Here is a 24,526-nt window from a genome sequence, read left to right on the forward strand (position 1 = left end):
TAAAATCTTTCCTTGACTGGACTAATAATCATTCAAACATTTAATCATTTAAACATTAAGAGAAATGCCAAACCGTCAACTTGAATCTTAGACCTCACTTCGCTCGGTCAACAAATTTGTATTTTCTTCCAGGCAAATAGGTCCAACAACCATATTTCTTAGGGTGATACAAAATTGAGCGTTCTCAGATGAGTCGACAGGGTAGGAGACTCTCAGATTGGCTGATTGGGTTGGCGTTCGAGAATCAGCTGATAATCAGCTTTTTTTGAGCTTCTTAGTCTAGTTACACACACATAGATTTTTTGTCGTCCTTATTCTCTTCTGATAGAAATTGACGTCATTAAATTCGATATTTTGAAAAATCGATGTGTGTGTAACTGGACTTACCCTGCCGACTCGTCTGAAAACGCCTAATGTGGTCTCAATCTTATTCATTACTACATAAATAATTTCTTTATGTTATTTTGCTGATTTAATAGCTTTGAAATTCCAATTACTACTATGATTAAAATAAGAAAGATTATCAGTTGGTATGAGTCAAATGACTTATAAGACATTTCAAATCTCGCTCATATCAAGTAGATACACGAAATAATTTACCTTAAATAATTTCACATAACTTCACTTCTATAATTATGCTCACTGAGAAAGATATTGATGTATAAGTTGAGCTACTCAAATTTAACTCGCTTAGTTCCAGGATGTCTCAGTCAATACACAACTGCTCTCTAAATAATATTGGAAGTCATGCCTTGCAATCAACATCAAAGTGACTTATTCAAGCTTTTTGCTGTTGAATGAAGCAAGCTGATAAGTATTAGTGGCAGAGTACAGAGAGTCTCTCGAGAGAGCACTTCAGCTCACTTCAATTCCTTACTATTTCTACTGTCAATCAAACGTCTAGCACAGGAGCGGGATGGGTCGATATTGGCTTCGACAAAGTACAAATCCTTTCCCGGTTAACTGTTTGCAATTGAAGAGAAATGCCCTCTATTGAGCTGCAATACTAAGCAGGCATGAAAATCTACTGGATTGTGATCTTCGGCGAATGTAGAGCAGTAAAGTGAGCGAGTCGTTTGATAGTCACAGTCGCTGATGGTTGCAATGTCGAAAAAGACGAGTTCAATTTCATTCGATTGCACACAAAAACCTACGCACATTCTTCCATCCTATCCACTCCAGGTCGACTGCGAATCCCAATGGAGAGTGAAGATGGAGCCCAGAGAGCTGTCCTTTGCCAAATGGCTCGCTTTTTACTCACTCTCTAACCTTACAGTCTCTCATTTCGCAAGATGGGAGAGGAATATTCTCCTTCTAGATTCATAAAATACTTTGATGACGATTGATAATAAAGCATTTATCAAATAAGATTTTGATTGTTGTCAATATATTTGATTGAATTATCAAAGACAAATAGGATTGAATTATGGATATATGCCTACCAAGTGTATTACTCATCATCATCATCGTCGTCATGGATTAGGCTTTTCAAGCCTGTTCCGGCGTCCATCTCTTCCTAGGTCTACCAATACTTCTGCCTAATGGCTTGTGGAGTAGGGAATTTAATGGGAAATGGTCTTGTAGCATTATAAGGACATGATCTGACCACTCATTTCTATATGTTTTTATCAAACTCGACACTGGTTGGACATCACATTCTCTTCTTATATTTTCATTTCAAATCCGATCCTCAGTTTATTACTCTCTATTAAATAATAACTCCTACTACTAAATACTATATTCGGATTGAAGTTAGTTATCTTCATGAACAATGAAACTGTGTCACAAGTGGTATCTTTTCATATCATCATGCTATTCGAGTATGCTATAAAAAGTTCATCGACCCCGAGTAAATTTATTTACAGAAGGGTAGAAAGACTTTTCCTAAAACCTAGCTCAAATATTTAGAACTCATCAGCTCTGAGAAAGACTGTTTACTGGAAGGTAATGGGACTTTCTGAATCTAGGTCAAGTTTAGTTTTCAGCTCTCCACTATAGAGCCACGAATAAAGATCATTAGGCCCAAAAATGTTTCTTTAGTTGAAGTAGCCGGGCTTTTCTAAATCTTGTTCTAATTTTGTGGAGAAATTCAATGTAATGCAAATCATTATAATATGGATTGTTTTCACTACACACTGAACCCCTTTTTAGGCAAGGTTGTTATGTACGAGTAGTACGCATCCATCACGTTGATCCACATAATTCATCATCATCAACTTTACGCTTCAGCTTCATCAAACGTGAATAGTGTGCTAAAGCTGTGAAAATTGAGGCAATTGGGGAATCCTCCAGACATTTGCTAGTTAAGTGAGCGTCTTAATTGAATACTGTATAATTCATGGCGAAGGAGGCCATCAGACAAAGCCACGAAGATGGTTGAATAGTTGAAGCTGACGATAGAATTGTTGAGTGGCGTGCTATGAACAAAGGTAATGCTCGTAAAGCTAATTCATGAATTCGGCTACGCTATTTCATGAATGTAATGCAGCTAGTTTTAATAACAGAATAAAGAAGCATGTGTGTTGACGCACTCCTATCTCAATGGGGCTTTCCATAATGTTGTGATGAGCTTTCCATTTTGCACAAAATTATTGCATTAATATAATTCACACAAGGTTGGACTAGGTGAATAATATCAATTTTGATGGAGGATAAGTAGAAGCAGATAAGCTAATACTGAGCTGAGTTAAACAGATATGATCAACTAATAAATTAAAGATAGTTGGTGCAATCCAGCATTTGAAAAGAGGTTTGTCGCAGGGTGGTGTTTCAATCTCAAATATTTCACTTTATACAGCTGCGAACTATTACACTAATAAGATTTTAATTTCAAACGATATTTTACAAATTCAAATGATATAGATACTGGCTGGATGTAGGGCCATATTTATTCCATATTCAACAATCATCATAGACAGAGATATTTAACAATGATTTTTAAACTCTAAAGGCCCTTAATGATGTAAACATTTCTAAAACTCATTATTTTTCTGTGAGAGAGTGTTATCATTGTAAAGCGTGTATCTATTTTTCTTATATCATAAATATTAAAAGGGGAACAGTCAGTCTAAAATTGGCTTCACCCTTTGACGTTCTTAATATCAGGACGTGTCGGTAGTGAAAAATTTGTAGGAACATAAAAGAGTATTTTTTCAAACTGATGCCACCATAATATGATTTATGTGGACTGCACGAGTAAACCAAGTGAGAGGGAGAAGCCGGTGTAAAATTCACTCTCCGGGGAACGTGGGTCATAAATAATACCCAAAGTACTTCATATATTGAGCTGCATAGGATGAGTTGACTCAATATATAACTAGTATCATTTTTCATTGAGTGAAAATGCTAAATGAGTATAAAAATTAACGTGGACAAACCACGCTTTAAGAATAAGGAATGTTTTAAATTAAATTTGAGAAATGAAACAGCATAGAACATAATAAATTAAAAACCAAAAAGGTAGGCAATAATCGAGGAAAAACATGAAATGCAGACAGCATGGATTATTTTATATCAATTACCCTACTAACACAAGAGCTGTTATATTATTGTCGCAATCACGGCTTACTTGTTGCTCATAAATCACATGATAATAAAAACTATTTGGATTGATATGAAATTTTTAATAAATTCTTAAAAATATAAATGAGAGAATAAAAATGGCAAGACTAATAATAAGAATAACAAGATAAAACTCTAATAAATCTAAGTTAAAGTAAATATCATTGCATTTCATTATAATATTGCTTTGCGAACTACTAATTCGAGACACTTTGTCATATTACAGAATGTTAAAATCCACATAAGAGATAACTCACATAAAATAACAAATGATTAATCATTTTGGCATGATAGACTTATGAAGTATACTATGAGTTTATATAATATTATAAAATGGTTACAATGTTCTAAATGGAATTAAATAAGATGTTAATAAATCATGGAAGTCTAAAATATTATGGCAGGGTATAGAGAAGTGATATAGTTCCAATTTAAATATTATAATAAGAACTCGCATGAAATAAATGAAATTGTGGATGATTAATGTTATTGATCAATGGAAAATCCTATTACAATGTTATTAATACATGTAGCACAGAAACAATTTAGAAAAGATTTCTATATGAGGAAATTCCTAGGGAGATTTCATCGTTCATTGATCTTTGGAAATAAAGAAACGGATTTACTCTGAAGTACCTATGTTCCAGAGGGAGACTATTGTATTGAGTTTTCAATAACAATGATAGAATGAGCAGCTTTGATTCATTAACCTTTTCGAAAATTCTGTTCTGGAACAGTTTTGTTAAATTTGAAATGCTTCATAGATACAAACAGAAATCATACATTCACTTCTCTTTGAAATTGCTTTGAACAGTTTTTATTTTTTCTGGAATTCAATGAGTCCTAACACATTAAATTTGATATCAGCAAATAGTTTGAAGCATTTCAGTATATTCATATTATATAAGCATAGCCTACATTACGTGATTAGCAATAATGTTTTAGCAACGATTCATTAATTATAAATTCGCATACCATAATTTATGTGAGAGGTACAGTCAACGACATGTGTTTCACTAGGTGCCTCTCTTGATTTGCTATTCATGACGTTTACATAATTAACTCGACTAGTCTGGCTTTGAAATAAGTTTCGAGACTCGGATACACATTGGACATTTCATCCTTTATGAAACTAAATTTAGTGGTGATAGCATACAGTATAGTTCAATGCTGATATCAATTGTATGAGGTAATTAATGCTACAACCATTCCAAAATGAATGAATGAGTTTGCCATTTCAGTTTATTGAATGTATCTCACAGATATATTCCCTAGGTATCCCAGTGAACAGTGAATTATTACTGAAACAATCTGTCACATAAAGACTGCACAATAAACAACATGCATCAAGGTTATATTCGTATATTATTCATTACGAAATAAAATAGAATGAAATGAACTACTGAATACATAATCATTAACATTAATGTTTGATGTTTCTCACACACGAAAACTCAGTAAAGTAGAGAATTTCACATACTGTACATCTTAATGATAGATTAAAACTTGTCAAACTTGCTACATAGCGGTTGGCTTTCCAAGGATAAGATGAGAGTGTGATATATATATATCAGTCTATGTGAAGGCCATAATATAACGTGTCTATTCTAGAAATCTGTACATATTACGAACTGAAGCAAACATTTCTAAGTAAAAAACTTTGATACATGGATAAAAATATTTACTAAGAACTTAGACTTTTTGTTTTTAGTTTTTGAAGCTCAAGTTGTAACCTTTTATTTGTGAGTTGAATGAAAATTACATAGTTAATGAGAATAAGAAATTTGTTAAATATTCTTTCTACACTCATAAACTACTTATACAATGATTATCATATACTCAGAGAATAAAAAAAAAGAAATGAGTTAACAGTGAATGGGTATATGATAGAAAAAATGTATAATTCGTCAAATTCACCATATATTTATTGATCAATAGTTCTGCACAGCTATTTGAGGTTGAATAAGAGTAAGAGTAAGTGATATTGATATTCTGAAGCAGTATACTCTAAAGAAATCTGAGTCTATAATACTAATAATAATTGTTCAATGTTTACACGGGGGAAATTGAAGGACCTCTATAAGATAAATTAATATAGCCTAACGCCGAAGCCAACAAACCGACGCCTGTAGGCAATCAAAGTTCCTAAATTATATTCTGGCAAGATGCGAGGAACATCTATAGCAAGGAGTTCCGGTGGGACTGAGATGGGGGATCGAGGTTTGAAACAAAACTCTGCTTTCCTTTAATCAAAGTGAATGTGTTATAAGCGGAGACATTGATTATCACCAAAGTTGGCAGTTGAACCATTCTATTAATTAGTGAATAGCCATGGGATGATGTGAATTTGTTATGGACTCATTCATTTTGGTTATTAAGAACACATTAATCTTTCAATATAGATTTCTTACTGATCACAACATAATAATTCATGCCTTTGGAGATGGATACAAATCGAATCCAATACTGACTAATAATAATTATAGTATTATCTCAATAATCATAGGAGAGTTTAATTAACTCTCTTTTAACTCTTTATTTAACTCTTTTATAAGAGAGTTTAATGGAAGAGTTTCCCGATTAATGATGAAGGACTTTGTGCTATAACGTTATCGTCACCTAGGAATAGTTCGGTATTGTTATGGAACTTTCAATTGGGGCAAAGTAAAATTATTCTATCACTGTAATGGTTCTTATTGATCATTGAGTTTGTGCAATAAGAATATTCACTGATGACACAGCTGCAAGTGAGATTTTCAATTATTGGTCTTTTGGTGTTGTGTTAGAATTTTTCCACATAATTACATCCTTTTCAAGCCTCACGTATAAATACGAAAATGGAATATATATACCATTTTTCAAATAATAATAGTACAAATTTCAAAGTACAATGAGATTGAAAATTATTATAATCTGATTTTCCGAATTGACAGGTACACAATTTATAATATACAGTACATTACTGCAAGACTTCTATCACAGAGTTGGATTATTATTGAAGATCATTCACAAAGTGGAATCTTATACTATTATCATCATAAAGTACTGATATAATGATATAAATGAAGTACATAATAATATAATTTATGGCATAAGTCATGGTAATTTCCATATATATAAAATCTAAAGCTAATTGATTACTATGCTTATCACAGAAATCTTGACTGATTCTATGAATTTTATAATTTTCATCTGATGAAACTAATTTAGTGAACATAATAAAATGAATGGCACATGTAACCAATAAGAAATAACAGTAAATATATGGAAGAGGATCAACAGTAAAAACGTATTTGATATTACAGACTATCTAACGGTATTAAGGCACTTCTATTTTATAATGAGAATTTAAAGCTTTTCATTTTATATGAAGTCAATCTCAGAATTTTTTGTAATTTAAATAATTACGATACAAGTTTCACAAAATATGAAGCAGTAATATTCAAACATAATCATATCTAAACAGGAACACAAGTTGGTATTTAGAAACACTTTCTATATTTTCAGACTAACTCTAGTAATTCGAAGATTGGGCTTGTTTTGATTTTGAGCCAGAGGCGATATAGTGAGATTCGCTAAAGATCAATCCTAGGAGTGGTTGATATTGGGAGCGAATCTTCAGTGTCACTAACGTAGCCTTCTTCATGCAGGTAACGAGTTGGGTAAATGATAAGAGGCTCTGCCGACAGCGCCAGAACATCTCTTTTCGGAAAATAGGATTTCCAATTCTCACTGGAACAAAATAAACGGAGACTGAGCACAAATTAGAGTAGAATACATGATAACACAACATCCACACACACACAACATCCAGAATTTTCTTACTTGGATAATATTGAATTTTAATTCAATTACGGACCAATCATAACACTCTATTCTCATCTACATCTCTGGAAATAGTTCAAGCTGAACTCTTCTGATAGTTCTAAACTCCAGAGTAACAAATGAGGATGCTTTGTGGAACAATGATTATAGTCATTATTGTAAGCTAAGCTGAATTGAGAAAGATAAATTAATAAAAATGAGAAAGCTCTCCTTTGAGAATGTACATGCTCTGGGAGTTCCAAGAACATCCGATCTTTTCCATACTCAAGCTGTAACAAATGATCAAGTCAAGTAAGTGAATAATGAAGATAAGATAGTGCAGTGCGGAAAATCATTTTACTGTACAAGACATTTTGAGAGAAGCAAAGCAAGAATAGTGGAAGCTCTCCTTCAAAAAATATGCGAGAATGACGAGACATCCTGGTTATAAGATGTATAAAATATCAACGGAAAAAGAAACTATTTTTTCTGGAATGATAAGTTTGCATCATAAAAGTTCCACTCTCCAATAAACCTGCAATGGAATTATCAATGTAGCTACGAGCAAAGATGTAAATCAATATATGAGTAATATGTAAGTCAGATGTATACATAATTACTTAGACTATAGACTAAGTAGAATGTACGTGAGATGTAAGTGGAATGTAAGATGTTCGCTGTAGTTTATAAGTGAAATAAGCTCGAGAATTGAGAAATGATGTTGAACTATAAGGAAAGCTCATAAAAGCCTTCTTGTATTGACGGAGTTTCAAAAATATTTATTTTTTGTTTTAGCAACTTACTCTGGATGCTTATCGTAAAGTATAGGAAGGAACTCGTCAACAGGTAGAAGATTATCGAGTGGATTAGCGTCCATGAGTTTTTTAGCGCCACTTTTTGAAAGCATGTACCCCAGGGTCCAGTATGAGTAATTTGGGTACACCAAGTATTGAGAACCTGGAAAAGTACTTTCCTCTGCTTCCTGTAAACGCTTTCTTCCCAAATATCTGCAAATTGCGAAATATTGTAATTAACTAGCGTCATATTACTTTTATCTAAAAATCTCACAAAAAGTATAATGAACAAATCTGATGAACCTACGAGAACCTTCTCTTATGATTTTTTACGAGAACTACACGTACTTCGAATAATTAATGTCACTTTCGTATAAATCACAAGGTTCGATCTATGCCAAAGAAAGACAGTCTCTTAATGTGAGATTTGAATTGAAACATTTGAACGACATTAACAACGTAGAAGTCTTGAGCTTTATTAAAAATGATAAAGTTAAATTGGGATTTGAATTTAAATTAAAAAAAAATTAATTATTAGTAATCTAAACATTCAAAAGTACTTGTATAATGAAGAAGAAACTGTGCTTTTATAATTCACGAATTTGAAAATCTTAGTATTTCGTGATCTACTCACACCAAATCCCATGGAATCTCAAACTTTTCTAGTTCCGAAAGGATGGAGTCCATTTTTTGTCGGAAGAATGGTTCAAAGCGAACATCATCTTCTAAAACGATTACTTTGTCTAACGAATCATCCTCCAATATCTGAAAATACATGAATCCGATAAAGAAGAAATTATCATTCCAACAACATAGTCCTATTATATTGAGCGAGCAATTTCTATATATCTGTTATATTTTTATATTTATATCTGGTTATGTTCAACGGATCTCGAAAACGGCTCTAACGATTTTTACGAAATTTGGAACATAGTAAGTTTATGATATAAAAATTCTATTGCACTAGGTCTCATCCCTGGGAAAACTCGCTGTAGGACATGAAAAAGATAACAATGATTCATCCTTGGAAAAACAGATGATAATTTCGTCGTCTGTCGGAACAGAAGATGCGTGTGTGTGAGAGACAGAATTATTTCCAGTAATCAATCAGCCAGAAATTTTAATCGAATAATCTGATTTCTTGACATGACATGATAATCATTCTAAACTAGAGTATATAATAATTTTCAAAGTTAATCATTATTTGACAATTTTAAGTGATTAGTGAGTGTTTCTTTGTTATTCAATTTTGTTTGTAAATAATCGAAATTAGAATTTTTTGTTTTTAAATGTTTGGACTAAAAATTGAACCTGAATTCAAGTGTATGGAACATAACCTACTTTCTGGACTATTTATAACTTAGTGTATAAATCAAAATTTGGGGAAGAAACAGTTTTGGGCTGTGCCTGTTAATCCTTCCCAAAACATTTTAAAGAATTGTGTTTTGTTTATCAATAGTTTATAAATACATAACAAGCGAAGCTCGGTGCCCCGATATTGAGTTATTAATAATATTGTACAAACTAGTGATATGAGCTCGAAAGATGATTTACATAAATTGAAGAGACTTGATTTACATCACATGAGAAATATCAAACCTTAGAGGTAAGAACTTACCTCTTTCCAGATGTAGTAATGGCTCAAAAAGCAACCAATCTCTCCCCGTTTCATTGGTCTGCAACATTGAAAAAATCTACAGGATAGAATTGTTTTCAAAATAAATAGTTCTGGAGAAGAGAAATAGTACATTATTTTATTTACCAGCCAATTAATGAGTAGACTGTTTAAATTGCTGTAGGAAGACTGCAGCAATACAATTTGGGGCGGTTTACCATAAATTTACATTTGGGTAGTGGAAAATGTTCATACAGCTCTAGCCGATAAGAACAATCTAATTGATTTTCCATTTAATTTAGAATTCATCCATCAGGCGAGCAGGGGATTTAATCCTCATGCGTCCACTGAAAATTGATAGAGCTGATGCTCCAATTCTGTCATGTAGCGCTCACCGGGTTGGACAATTTGGTCAGTGAATCTAGCACAGTGAAAAACATGTGGATAGATTTTGCTGATGAACAACTTGGCACTAAGGAATTGATGCTCATAAACTGGAAAATGTTGATCAAGAAGAGCTGATGGAAGTATTATAATCTTATTCTCATGATGAAAATACTTTAGTGAAAGTGCCTTTCAAGTCGAGGCATAAATTTGAGAAATATTATTCTTTCAGACGAATAATAGTGTATTATATAAGAAATAGTATTGAATATTGTTGGTTCCTGGAATATAGTTCATTGAACAGTTCTGATTTCAATATATGAGTTGATTATGTGAAAGTAAAACTCAATGCGAAAAAATTACTGATTGAGAGCGACAAAATTCAATCATCTTCAAAATTCAAGAAATCTGAATATTCAAAGAAGAACATTTTTTTATCTTTTTATTTTCTTTGGAGTACAGTAGAATAGGTATACGTATTTTGTAATGAGAATGAAAAAAGTTGAGTAGAACATTTATTGCAGTGATTAACTAAACAGATTTAGTCTTGAGTATTTTCACAAATGAGATTTAAAAAAATATGAGTATAGTATGATAATATCGTATTGGATATGAATTATTCCTTGCTAGAATCCATGCATAAATAAATTCATTATACTGTATTATGAGTTTCAGAATGTGTATCTTCTCAAAATAAGAAGAGTCTCAGAGAAATGCAGATTACATGGAGAGTATTCGAGGATATAAATGGTTTTAGGATTTTGAATTTGCTTGCAGGATTATGTATTTGGAAGATTATTGACTCGTTGGAGAGCACCTGATCCTGAAGGGTCAAACGCACACAGAGAGTAGAGAAAAAGTGTTAGAAAAAAATAAAATTTTATGAGAAGGAAAGAGAACGTGGGATGGAGCAATTTATGGAATAATTTAAATTGCATGGCAACTGGAAAATCTGCAGAATTCATAGGCTAAGAGTGGCTTTTGGTACAAGGATATGAGCGCTAAGGATTTATGGTCCGGTGAGTTCTGGGATAAAAACGAAAAATAGCCAGAAAAGATGAAAGAAACAGGTCTGCGACATAAGATATGGCTCCGACGCAGTCAGACTCCCATTTACAATTCATTTCCATAATATATTGCACAGCGTCTCGCTATTCGCTATCCTTCAGATACGCTCAACTATCTCAATCTCAACAGAACCTATGGATTGAGACTACATCGTACTACAAGAAAGATCTGGAGAGGTTCAGTCTCCAGATAGAATAAAATTGTTTCCTATCGTAGAATTCAGTGGAACATGTCTCAATTGAACTTCAGTAAAATATCAACAATATTACGAAGAGGTGGCAAAACAAAGGTGAACTACAGAGAAACAAATCGAATGAAACACTCTCTATAGCCTACCAGAAAGATGATGAGTAATAACATTACTACAAAGAGTAACAAGAAATATTCTATTCAAGTATTATCTTCGGTAAAAATAGCAGATAAGATTGAGAATATCACTCTGCTTCCTTTTTGTGTAGTTGAGAAGTTGATATTGTGGTAATTATTCATATTGAATGAAAAAGACTAAGAAATTGTCAAAAAAAACACAGATTTATTGATACTTAGAAAGACCGGTTTCGGTTATTACACCATTGTCAATCTCTGATAAACTGAAACTAATTAATACAATAGCAGCAGAATTTATACTAGTAGGCGTGTACTGCTATTGGTCAAGGGTATGAACGCCTGCCATTGGCCCAGCTAGACAGTCTCCTACCACTCAACGGTGTGACAAAATGGCGGCTTAAGCAACAGAATCGCCATGATAACAAAATTTACTTTCCGTACAAAATAAGAACCAAGAAAACAAGTGTGAAAGATACAAACATGTAAATGGAAAAACCATTGACTAATGTATGTTTTTTTGTTGACTAATTGTATATGACAATTTCTTAGTCATTTTAATTCTCTCTGCTTCCCTTGTTATCTAAATAGAGGAACTTGTCTAAAACAGACTAACTTCAAAGAAGAGGTAATTGGAAATAGATGAGATATTGATTCGAACAGGAAAATATTTCACTTTGTTTTCAACAAAATTGTTTCCTCTAATAATTTATCCAAGTTGCGTGAAATATATTGCAGTAATCGAAGTGATGTCAAAAATTGATGTGAAAATGTGTTAGCGATTGATCTTCTCTACAAACAATTATACTGAATATTAATAATTATTATCAATTCAAAACCAGGCGATTCTGATGAGTGCACGGACTATTCACCTTTTGTGATAAGGATCAACGTAGCCTTCCATGAGATGTACTCCCATCTCCTGCAGAGTAGAATCATTCAGTAATCTGAAAATAGAATGATTCAATTATTCATAGTTAGATTGAATCATCTTGATGAATGATGTAATTATATTTATTGATACATTTTTTATCATTTTTCATTCTTTGAATTAATTAACAATGATCATTACAATAATATCTATGGATAATAATTGAGTTAAGATATGATTATAACCGATAGAGGCAATGGATGAGAGTTAGGTTGGGTTCTTTTTCTCATACTTTGCAAAATCTTAAATTATTTTTCATAAAAACTTCTGTTTCACACCCAACTGCGTTTTCCTTAATGAATGAAATTCTATAGGTGCGTACAGATTTACGCGCCGCGAACATGAACAATTCGGCTGATGCCAAGCTTTTAATATCTGTATCTTACCGTTTCTGTGAAAATACAGATATAATCAGCTGATTAAAAGTGAATTGCTCATGTTCGCGGCGCATATATCTGTACGCACCTTATCAATTATGCTACCTTTTTACTTTCCTTGCCCTATTACCATAGGTATTGAAAGTATTGCTTTCCGAAAAAAATTAAGGTACCCCAATTTCTAAATTTCTATACGTTTCAAGGTCCCCCAAAGTCCAAAAAAGTGGTTTTTGGGTATTGGTGTGTATGTGTGTGTGTGTGTGTGTGGTGTGTGTGTGTGTGTGTGTGTGTGTGTGTGTGTGTGTGTGTGTGTGTGTGTGTGTGTGTATGAGTCTATGTGCGTCTGTGTACACGATATCTCATCTCCCAATTAACGGAATGACTTGAAATTTGGAACTTGAGGTCCTTACACTATAAGGATCCGACACGAAAATTTCGATCAAATGCAACTCAAGATGGAGGCTAAAATGGCGAAAATGTTGTCAAAAACAAGGTTTTTCGCGATTTTTCGAAAATGGCTCCAACGATTTTGATCAAATGTTTACGTAAAATAGTCATTGATGAGCTATATCAACTACCACAAGTCCCATATCTGTAAAAATTACAGAAGCTCCACCCCATCTAAGCAAAGTTTGATTTTAGATTTACAATTTTCAGGTCTCAGATACAATTTAAACGGAAAAATTAAAGTGGGAAAGATTGAGCGTAAAAATGTCTACAGGTAATGTTAGTAACATTTCCACCTAAAATTGAAAATAAGCTCGAAATTCGAGAAAATGTGATTATTCAATTATTGCAAACTGTTGGCAACTGTTGATTCTATTAAATCATTCACTATGAAGAGATAGCAGACTTCGTGTGTCTGCAGCGCTATTGTCCTGTCACCAGCTGGCTCAGATTTTAGAATAGTAGACTTGAGATGCGCGTGAACACTAGCGTCAGTTGATTAATTTTCATAACGGCAAGGAAAGTTGTGTGAGTGCGCCACACCACATTTTTTATACAAGATAATAGGAAGTAAATAATTAAAAGTACCTTATTGAAATGAGGTACTGTGATTGTTCAGAATGTTTTTGAATTATGAATCAATTCCCTAACTCTGAATCTATATTCAGTATTATATTCTTCGTAGAAGACTGTATTGATAATAATTATTAGAGCTGATATTATCTAATACACAGTACTGGGTACACACTCATACGATATTATCACCGTATAATATCAGCATAAACTAATAATGTAACTCAATTCCTAGCTAATATACATGTATACTTATTATCGCTCACAACAGTCTCATCTGACCTGTTCGAAATGAATATTCGATGGTCTTTAAAAGAGAATAATTATTGTACAAAATAGCACTGTCACCTTCTAATCAGCCATTTCATGAGAGTGCTCTCTGACAAAACATATTTCACCATTAATACAACATGACATTGGAGACAAAGTACAAGCAACACCGATTAAATTAACCTTCGCTATTGAGAGTGCTATGTCAAAATTATATTCCACCATTGACACAACATGAAGTTGGAGACAAGTTACAAGCACCAACGTTTAAAGTAAACTTCGCTACTACGTAGAGCTCTAATAAAACTGAAGCTATGTTGATTTCAAATGATATATTTTGGAGCAAGTTATTACTGAGACGAATAGATAGTAATTGATTGCATTTTCAATAAGCTGAAAAAAGATGAATTAAAAAAATAAATGGCTATTAATTGGGACAATTGAAATATGAATGAATTTTTTTGGGGGTGATGTCCGCAAGAACTCTAGACTTGTGTATGAGCAATGAGACGAATCAGATTTAGGCGAGTTCCGAACCACCGGGAAGCGATTTTGAAACTCATAAATGCTATTTAGAAGAGTTGGGTTCTCAAAGTGGTCACCCCAACAATGGGAGTAGCAGGCACATTTAACTTACGGAGCTTAACTGAGATTTGAATAACTAAGAGCTTTATCTATTCTACTAATAAAATGAATTCTCACGGAAATTGATTTAGGAAATATGTTTGGACAAATCAACGATGAGCCACACTGATGAAGAGTTTCTATAATGGATTGCCATCTCATGGTTGCTGCGTTGAAGAGGTGACAAAACGTAATGTACTATACTACTGAACCCTCTTCCCTTTGAAGACAAGAGGCAGAATGAGGATAGAAAGTTGGGAGGGTGGAGATGGGAAGAGAAGCAGTTGTGCATCAGGGGACAGAATAAAGAAAGACAAGAAAAGACCGGAGAGAAGAAGTGAAGCAGGAGAGAAAATAAAGATGGGAGAAGAAAGATGGAGGTGGAAGCGGGAGACAGATCAAAGATAGAAGACGGAGAAAAGGATAATGAAGAGGAAAATTTGCAGCACGCCTAGTTTGCCAACGATATTGAGAAGTAATGAAGCGACGCGGCAGCCTGTCTCGCCCAGACGACAACAACTACACAACGAGTGCTGCTTCCATTAATTGCTGTGGAAATTCAACTGCAAAAGCGGCGACCGCGATGCAATAGGCAGAGCAGACGGCTCTTTAGGAAAGAGCCAATTCACTTCCAGACCGTGGTCCGGGGAGATCTGGGCAGAGCACCTTGCTAATTCCAACGCCCACACTGGCCGCAAGAATAATTCTATCTTGTCTCAAGAAGTAGTAGCAATGTCTGAGGTAACGGAAAGCTTAAAACCCTATGTTAATTTGGGAATTCCCTGTTAGTATTACTCCTTGTAAAGGGAAAAATTGTAGATGTAAAAATGCAACCTCTCTATATTATACATTAGTATAATATATCTATAGATATACATCTATATAATACTCCATATTATACATTATTATGGAATACGGTGTTTATTTGCATGATTTTTCTGGTACAATCGTGGAATCGGGAATAAACGGCTGATACAAGTTCGAAAAAATTTGTCCTTAATGATTACATATTGAAATACCACAAAGAATCTGTCATGCAAGTGGAGAGTAAATATTGAGAATGTTATATAGTTTTCCATTAGTCATGATAATTGTAAATCCAAAATTATATACAAGAAAGGAACTGACAAAAAGAAAAACGGAAGAAGGAGATGAAGAAACATATTTGCTCAATCCATGACTGAATAAACATGCAGGTAAAGCATACCATTAATGATACTATTTGATTATGATACTCTTATGAATTAGGAAAAACTATATTAGATTATTCAAGTGCAGTTACTTTGAGTGGAGTTTCATCATGATTTAAAAAGAATACCCGCTAACGAACGAGAACTCACCTATTTTATTATTTTGCATTCGTTCGAATGCAGTTTGCACAGAAAGCATTATGTGTATCATATTTATTTGGTTGAATATTAACTTATTCCGAAACTTATTCCATTTCCTGTACAGCGATCAACTAGACCTCGTGATAGAACTTTTGATGTGAGAACTATACACTAAACAAATAAAGAAAAATTTTCTCATTTCTTTATAATAAAGTGGATATTTATGGCCATACACTTCAAAAAGTGGAAAACGATGTGAATGGAAAAATTAAGGTTGATTGTGTAAGTTATATCTTGATATAACTTCCAAACCATAGAACCTATCACTTTCCACACTTCTCCATTTTCCATCACGTTTATACTGTCAGCCTACGTTTTGCAATCTGCAGACATGTTAAGTTTTTGGGTCATTGATTTCCAGGCGAATGGGTTTGATGTGAAGACTGGAATTATGTTTGTGGACTTGAGGCGTAACAAGAGCACAACAACGCGACGCAAGACAGATGACTTCTAAGGGCGTGAGTTGATGATTACTGTTCCGACAACTTTTATGCGACAGGAAAAAGGACGTTCCATCAAAAGAAGAGGTTCACCTTTCCCTTCCACCGACCGGAGTTGGCTTTCCTTTCCAACTCGTATCGTGAGATTGATCGTCGACGCTGTAGTGTTTTTCTTGCATCCTTGTATTCTCTTCATCATTACCCGTCTGCCACTTGTGAATGAATTCCTTCAGGCTAGCAAATTCGTATTTTTATTTTTATTTCTAGGTTACCTTGATTTGAGTTCTTATTCTGTCGAGTAGAGTCACGTTCCACAATCAGAAAAAATAGAATATTAATCTCCTTCAAGATTATTTCACGGTGGAAATATTGTTTGTAAAGAATATCAGGTAAAATCCTTGTGAAATATGGTGATTCCAAGAATTTAAAATTATTCTCAAGCAAGATTCTTTTGAAAATTTTAATGAATCAATATGTGACAGACGAATTTGTGATGTTTCGTGATGAGCAATTCAAATCGTATGTGCGCAGGCCATAACCTGTAGAAATTTGGAATACGGTGATTCTAATTTGGATTTTTATTGATTGACAATCGAAATACATAGCTATCATTGTGAATTATAATCAATAAATACATAATATTCATCTAAAAAACAGAGTGATATTCGAAAAAATCAGTTTTTTAATACAGCGTAAAATTATACAATAACACTTTTGAAATAATGCTATATTCGAAAGTAGAAGGTCGGAGGATGGAGAAGTGGTTACGTGATAAGAGGTCAAAGTGATAGAATTCGTTCTGGAGTAAAATTGATGTACTGGAGATGCTCAAGGTATAGGTTAGGAGAAAGTTCAAGAAGTGGTTAAGGTGAAACTGTAAAACTGTAAAAATCGGGGAAATTAAAATGATGAAATTTCAAAAACATCTTCAACTGATCAAGTTTTCAATGGCCTGTATATAACATTGAACAATGAGAAGGCTAAATGAAAAACAAACTCTTCAACTCGACCAAAATAAACTCTACTTAGGCTCTATTCATTTATTGGATATAAATATAATAGAATCTATTGGATATTTCAGAGATGAAACGCGATGAAAGACCAGTTACGTAATTCGGTTATAAAATTTGGATCAATAATGATCACCCAATATACAATCAATGAAGTTTCAATTGATGGAAGTAGGTGTTGGATCCAATTGAGATGATGTAATAGCTGCCATAACAAGGTGCATCATTAGTGGAGCAGAACAATTTCAAATTGTTGACAGACAATCGATTCCAACTTGGAAAATGATTTCGATGATTGGTTGAGAATGAATTATGAGTTCACGGGTGGAAGTAAGGCCGAAAATACACGAGTATACTGATTTGATCAAAGAGGATGAGAAATGAGATTTTCTGTTCGGGTGTGAATTGTTTTTGTTGGGAAAAAATCACTTGATTGGGGGTTGTAAATCTTAGTTGAATGGATACACACACAACTAGTCACTAATATAATATGATAGAACAATGAACGGAGAAGGTACTCCACAACGAAATATTTCAAGGTTGTAAAGCATTATTCTTCAATCTGTCCTAATATAACTGAAGGCCGGTTTCCGAGCTCGGAATTTAGCTAAGTTCTAAACTTGAAACAGCTGGAGTCAGAAAATTGGCTTTATTGAGTGAAAATGCACTTACATTGGTAGTGACGATCATTTCGACCTGTTGTTGGTCATCATCAGACAGTAGGAATTTACTCTAATGTCAAGGTTATGTGTGGTAAGGGATGAAGGTGGAGGTGAAGGTGGTGGTGGGGGTTGGTGGATGCTTTAGAAGGGTGGTAATTTTGAATTGTGGACTATTTTGTCGAAGAGTGTGTGGGCCGAGAAATTTATTTGATCATTTAGGAGACTGTTAGGAAACTGTTTTGTGTGGTTGTAAATTTCGTATTGTTCCAATACATTGAGTTTTTTGCTTTTTGGTGTGATGTGGAGGATTTCAAGATTGGTGGCTATGTCATTGTATGGGTGGTCTGTTGATATAATATGGTCGGCAAAGTTTGAGTGGCTCTGTGGTTTATTAATGGCTCTGATGTGCTCTTTGTTTCTTGTTTGAAAATCACGTCCAGTCTGTCCGATGTTACATTACATTTCAATTTGTAGATGCCTGGTTGTTCAAATCTCTGTTTGTTTGGTGATTTTGTAAATGTTTTCTCAGTGAATTGGTTGTTTTAAAGGCAATTTTGTATTTGAGTTTTTTGAAAGATGATGCTATTTTTGTGATTTTTTGCTGTGGTATGTGGGTGTGATGAATTTTTGGTCATTTTCCATATTATTTTTGGTTGATGATTTTGATTTCATTTTGTGGAGTAGGTGCACTTACATTTGTGCATTTATCGCTACTACCAATGTAAGTGCATTTTCACTTCATTTTTCTTCCTGAAAAAAATTAAGGTACCCCAATTTCTAAATTTCGATAGGTTTCAAGGTCCCTCAAGTCCAAAAAAATGGTTTTTGGGTATTGGTCTGTATGTGTGTGTAAACGGAGGGGGTGTTGTTTCTTCTCTTCTATAATATTTGCTAAAGTTTACTGCTATCAGATCATCTACCGCTATTTGAATCCTTGATTTGTTGGGAGCTTTTAGTGGATTCGTTCATTCAAATACACAGATTATCATCATTATTTAACTGTCACTTATTCTAGCAACTAGCAACTACGAGCCAGGAAATTCAATGAAAAATACTTTTTAAATTTAACCTCAGGTTTATTGAATAAAAAAAAACGAATTAATAAAAGTCATGTAACATGACAAACTTTCAAACAAATTCAGTTTCAGACAGAAGGCATCTTTAATTTGTAATTTCTAGACTTGGGAACTTGCTGCATTTAAATTTGGGCCTCGGTCATTCTATGGTACTAAATTTTGAGCTTAATAAGAAAAACAACAAAAGTTCGGCACTCATCATTATAACAAAAGAAACTTCGACTCCTTAGAAACACTCACATACGATTTAAGAAAACTCACTACACTTTACTCAGATTCACCCATGCAATTAATCTTCTAATTCTACTTCTACTGATTTATCGGTTTCTTCTTCAAACTAGATCAAAATTAATGATAATATAACGAGAACTTGTCAATTTGTCCCTCTGAATGAAAAACAAATCCATTCAGAGGACCGAGGCTCGCACACCGTTACATGTTTTCCCGGTTACGTTTCAATTCGAGCTGTGGGATTTTCACTGAAAATTATTCCCCCTCCACGAGCGTTGGGTATAACTTCCAGTGGAAAAGCCAAAGCTGCAAAAAGGTCAATGCTCGTACAATTTCAAAATATAGTGGCTTTTTCGACAGGAAATTGAAACTATATTTGAAAAATGCACGAAAATTGCTTTAATTTCGACAACTAAGCAACAAGTTAGCAAATTCAATAAACATGGTCAAAAATAATCTCACAAAAATCTGAAAGTACGAATCAAAGTTCATTTCAGTATAATAACCTGAAAAATAAGACACACAAAGAACACAACTACAATATACCCACTCAATATTCACACTATTGAATGTGTGTGTGTGTGTGTGTGTGTGTGTGTGTGTGTGTGTGTGTGTGTGTGTGTGTGTGTGTTGTGTGTGTGTGTGTATGTGCGTCTGTGTACACGATATCTCATCTCCCAATTAACGGAATGACTTGAAATTTGGAACTCAAGTTCCTTACAATATAAGGATCCGAAACGAACAATTTCGATTAAATACAATTCAAGATGGCGGCTGAAATGGCGAAAATGTTGTCAAAAACAGGGTTTTTCGCGATTTTCTCGTAAACGGCTCCAACAATTTTGATCAAATTTATACCTAAAATAGTCATTGATAAGCTCTTTCAACTGTCACAGGTCCCATATTTCTGTAAAAATTTCATCTATGCAAAGTTTGATCTTAGATTCCCAATTATCGGGCTTCAGATACAAATTAAACACGAAATTTCAAGTGGAAAAGATTGAGCATGAAAATCTCTACAATTAATGTTCAGTAACATTTTCACCTGAAATCCTATTATATTAGGCGAGCAATTTCTGTATTTTTATATCTGGTTATTTATTTATTTCTGATTATTTATGTTCAACGGATCTCGAAAACGGCTCTAACGATTTTCAAGAAATTTTGAACATAGTAGGCTTATGATATAAAAATTAGATTGCACTAGGTCTCATCCTTGAGAAAACTCGCTGAACGACATTATGAGGATAATTCATCCTTGGCTGAAACAGCTGAGACTTTCGTCGTATGTGGATAGTGAAAAGTGAGCGAGTGATTCTGTGGAAAATCTAAATATCGCATACCCGAAATTCATGAGCTGACGTATAGCCAGCTATAAAATATAAACACGATTATTTTAGAGAATTGTGTTCTGTTTATCAATAAATAAAAATAACCAGAAAAGGTCGGTGACCTTTAAAATTAAGCTCGAAATTCGAGAAAATGTGATTATTCAATTGCAAACTGTTGGCAACTGTTGATTCTATTAAATCATTCACTACGAAGAGATAGCAGGCCTCGTGTGTCTCCAGCGTTATTGTCCTGTCACCAGCTGGCTCAGATCTTTGGATAGTAGACATGAGATGCGCGTGAACACTAGCGTCAGGTGATCAATTTCCATAATGGCAAGGAAAGTTGTGTGAGTGCACAACCCCAGATTTTTAAAATTCAAGTTTAATGATAATCTTTATTTTCCCATTTCTATAATTGGAAACGTTTTCCTTGACGAAATGAAACATTCCTAAATAATTCAAAATTGCTGAGACTTCACACTATTTTCTCTTTATTTTATTCTGTGTTCAATTTTCTAGTTTTTCGAAATTTAATTTAAACGTGGACTATGACTACGCCCCGTTCCGGAAAGTCAATTTTCTGACTCTAATTAAGCTGTTTAAAGTCTAGGAATCCCGAGCTCGGAAACCGGCCCTGAAGGTACGACAAGAAGAAGTACGAAAAGTCGTGGAGTACATTCCGTATTCGAGTGATACCACTAATCAGCTGTTAACATTTGAAGTAATCCTGGTGAACGAAAAAAGTAACCGTACTGTTCATGCCCATGCTAGAATGTGTTACTTCGTGTTGGGCTGGGGTAAGACCAAACGAGCGAAAGCTTTTTCTAAACAAAGATTAATGAGCATGTGGATAAAGCCAATTTAAAAGCTCTAAAGCCATGAGTACTGACTTGATTACATATACTTTTGGAGACATAATTAATCAAACATCGGGTTGTTACTATGTGTTTTATGCTCCAGAATTCATGCTCGATTGGTCGAACAGTTCAACCCCAGCCTTATATGAATGCCGATCGCAATCAAGATTTACAATTAGCTGAATATCGACCAGGCTATTCTGATTGTACGCTAAAGCTTGCTGTTTTGCTAGTGATGCCATCTCTATTCAATACTCATCCTATACTATTAAACGAGCAATTTCTGTTTATATGTCTGTATGTCACCGGATCTCGAAAACGGCTCTAATGATTCTCATAAAATATGGTACGACGTAGGATTATGATATAAAAATTCAATTGCACTAGGTCTCAACACTGGGATAAATAGCTGAAGGGCATTAAAAGGATGAATTTATCGTTGGAAAAACAGCTGGAAATTTTGTTGTCTGTGGATAATGGGAGTCAGCAAGCGAGCGCATGTGAGGTGTATTCCTCAGCTGATCTTACGAAAATAATAATCTAGCAAGAAATAGTTATTTGTGCAACTAGTGCGCAAAGTGACAGTTTGCTGCACCGAAAAAAACGTTTACTAACGGAATAATTTTTTCTTGAGTGCAGCTAACGAACTTTGCGCACGTATTTCACATCAAATTTTTCCTACAGTTACAATTGAATATGAATAGTGGGTAATTATGGGGAAAATTTCCTAAAATCCATCAAATGTTTTTCTGTGTAATTTTATTATTAATAAAAACCATGATTTATTTAAAATAGAATAATAATAATTTAATTAATCAAGGCACATAATAAATAGGCAACGCCGTTCTCCACTGCCATATTACAACGTGGACCTCACTATACCACAGTCAGTGTTACCAACTTAATTTTGATTTTCCTGCACTGATGCTCCATATAACCTACTAACTATTTTGCGTTGTCATGCTGCAAATCTGGAGTACGCAAAGTAATACTTTGCACACTAGAGCGCAAGTGATTCTTTGCGCCTGCAATCAGTGCAGAAATGTTCACATTTCAAGGTATCTGTAGGAAAAACTTATTTTTGTTTATTTTCATTTTTATTTTTTCTAGAAAACATGTTCACTTCAGAAGTCTAAAATAGTAACTAGATACTGTTAGTTTAGAAAAGTACATAACAAGTAATATTGTAGTAAACAGAGTATTATCATTATAAATCGAATTCATAGTATATCTAATTTTGTAATTGATGATGTGTTAGTTTTTTGAAGTGTAAATAAATTGTTATTTTAATGAGTGATAGTAGCTTAACCTAGATTTTGATTTGGATTGTAGCATATAAATTTTAATAAAAGGGACAGTTTTGGGCATAAGCCTGATGTGCCTTCTCAACTATAAAAATAATTTTACGTGACTGAATAAATGGATAAATGAATAAATATTAACTATAAAAATATTTCATTTTTCATTACTAATTTGTTATGCTTTTGTACTCCAGAGCGAAGATCAGTCCCCCGATATTGTATTCCTTATCCATTAAACATCCTATACTATTAAACCTGAAATTTCTGTTTTTATGTTTAGATGTTTAAATGTTTTGATGTTTATATGTTTGTATTTCACCGGATCTCGAAAACGGCTCTAACGATTCTCACGAAATTCAGAACATAGTGTGTTTATAATATAAAAATTCGATTGCACTAGGTCTCATCCATGGGAAAACTAGCTGAAGGACATAAAAAGGATTTATCCATCGTTGAAAAAACAGCTGATAATTTCGTCGTCTGTTGATGATGGAAGTGAGTGAGCGAGTGCAAGTGTGTGGAACTGAGACAAAATTATGACTCAGCTTTTGAACTTTTGTAATCATTCAATCAGGTACTTGGTGCCGGTTGTACAAGAGCCGGTTAAATTTTAATCCTGATTAATCCCAATGAAACAAATCTGATAATCTATCTTTTCGAAATGGTCTTCTCTTATTTGGATTAAAATTTAACATGTTTTTGTGATGCTTTTAACATGCAAAATGCTTTTGTACTCCAGAGCGGAGTTCGGTGCCCTGATATTTATAACATTATATGAGTTGGCAACACATATTCAGTACGGTATCTACTATTGATAGTAGATATCATCACATCTATAATCTATAGAATATAGAAAGGAAAGAATTGGCTTATACACGTACGAGATAGGGAATTCACGAATGACGACGCATCGTCACGTCTCAACTACTGAACCGATTAACTTGGAATTTTGCATATTGATTTCCATTTTACCGAAGATGACTGTAGGCCTTTTTTGAATTCTTCAAGATCTTAGTAGGTAAAGTTTTCACTTTATCAAGTTTTGAATTAGACCCTTGCGGAGCACGGGTTACCTGATACTTAATAAAAGTTCAACAACCAATTTTCCTTTTCAGATAGGAAACAGAACAGTATGGATGACGAACTGGAATTGGCCGACTTGCAGAATGAGACAACGAGGAGCCCACTGAACACAACTGTGAGAACAGTGACAGTGCCAGTCAACGATGAGGCCTGCTACACGGCCGACATGTTCGTCAACCGCACTGAGAGTCACACCAACGAAGTCAGGGCCATGTACATCTGGATATCGTCCACCCTCATGCTGCTCTGTGTGCTCGCCATACTCTTCAACCTACTCATACTAATTTCCACACGATGGGTTAATGGCAACAAAATCAAGGTCAGTTTTAGAGCGCTAAAAATATTTGATAATAGTTATTTGTATATCTAGAG

At 33.9% G+C, this 24,526-nt stretch overlaps 1 protein-coding gene across 2 annotated transcripts in view; it reads right to left on the bottom strand.

The window, feature by feature from the left end:
• Positions 1 to 3,602: 3,602 nt before the first annotated feature.
• LOC111048118 (glycosyltransferase 25 family member) overlaps positions 3,603 to 24,526 on the bottom strand; it is a 223,260-nt gene continuing 202,336 nt past the window's right edge. Inside the window, exons 6-10 of one of the 2 annotated variants that reach the window (XM_039430825.1) lie at positions 12,423 to 12,497; positions 9,778 to 9,835; positions 8,794 to 8,924; positions 8,169 to 8,372; positions 3,603 to 7,293 (exon numbers count right to left, since the gene is read on the bottom strand). In XM_039430825.1, the coding sequence (XP_039286759.1) occupies positions 7,137 to 7,293; positions 8,169 to 8,372; positions 8,794 to 8,924; positions 9,778 to 9,835; positions 12,423 to 12,497 (625 nt within the window). In that variant the 3' untranslated portion in view covers positions 3,603 to 7,136. Of the gene's footprint in view, positions 7,294 to 8,168; positions 8,373 to 8,793; positions 8,925 to 9,777; positions 9,854 to 12,422; positions 12,498 to 24,526 lie in introns of both variants that reach the window. The other variant, XM_039430824.1, reaches the window with a different exon arrangement.

The sequence above is a fragment of the Nilaparvata lugens genome, chromosome 6, assembly GCF_014356525.2.
Source record: "Nilaparvata lugens isolate BPH chromosome 6, ASM1435652v1, whole genome shotgun sequence".
NCBI lineage: Eukaryota > Metazoa > Arthropoda > Insecta > Hemiptera > Delphacidae > Nilaparvata > Nilaparvata lugens.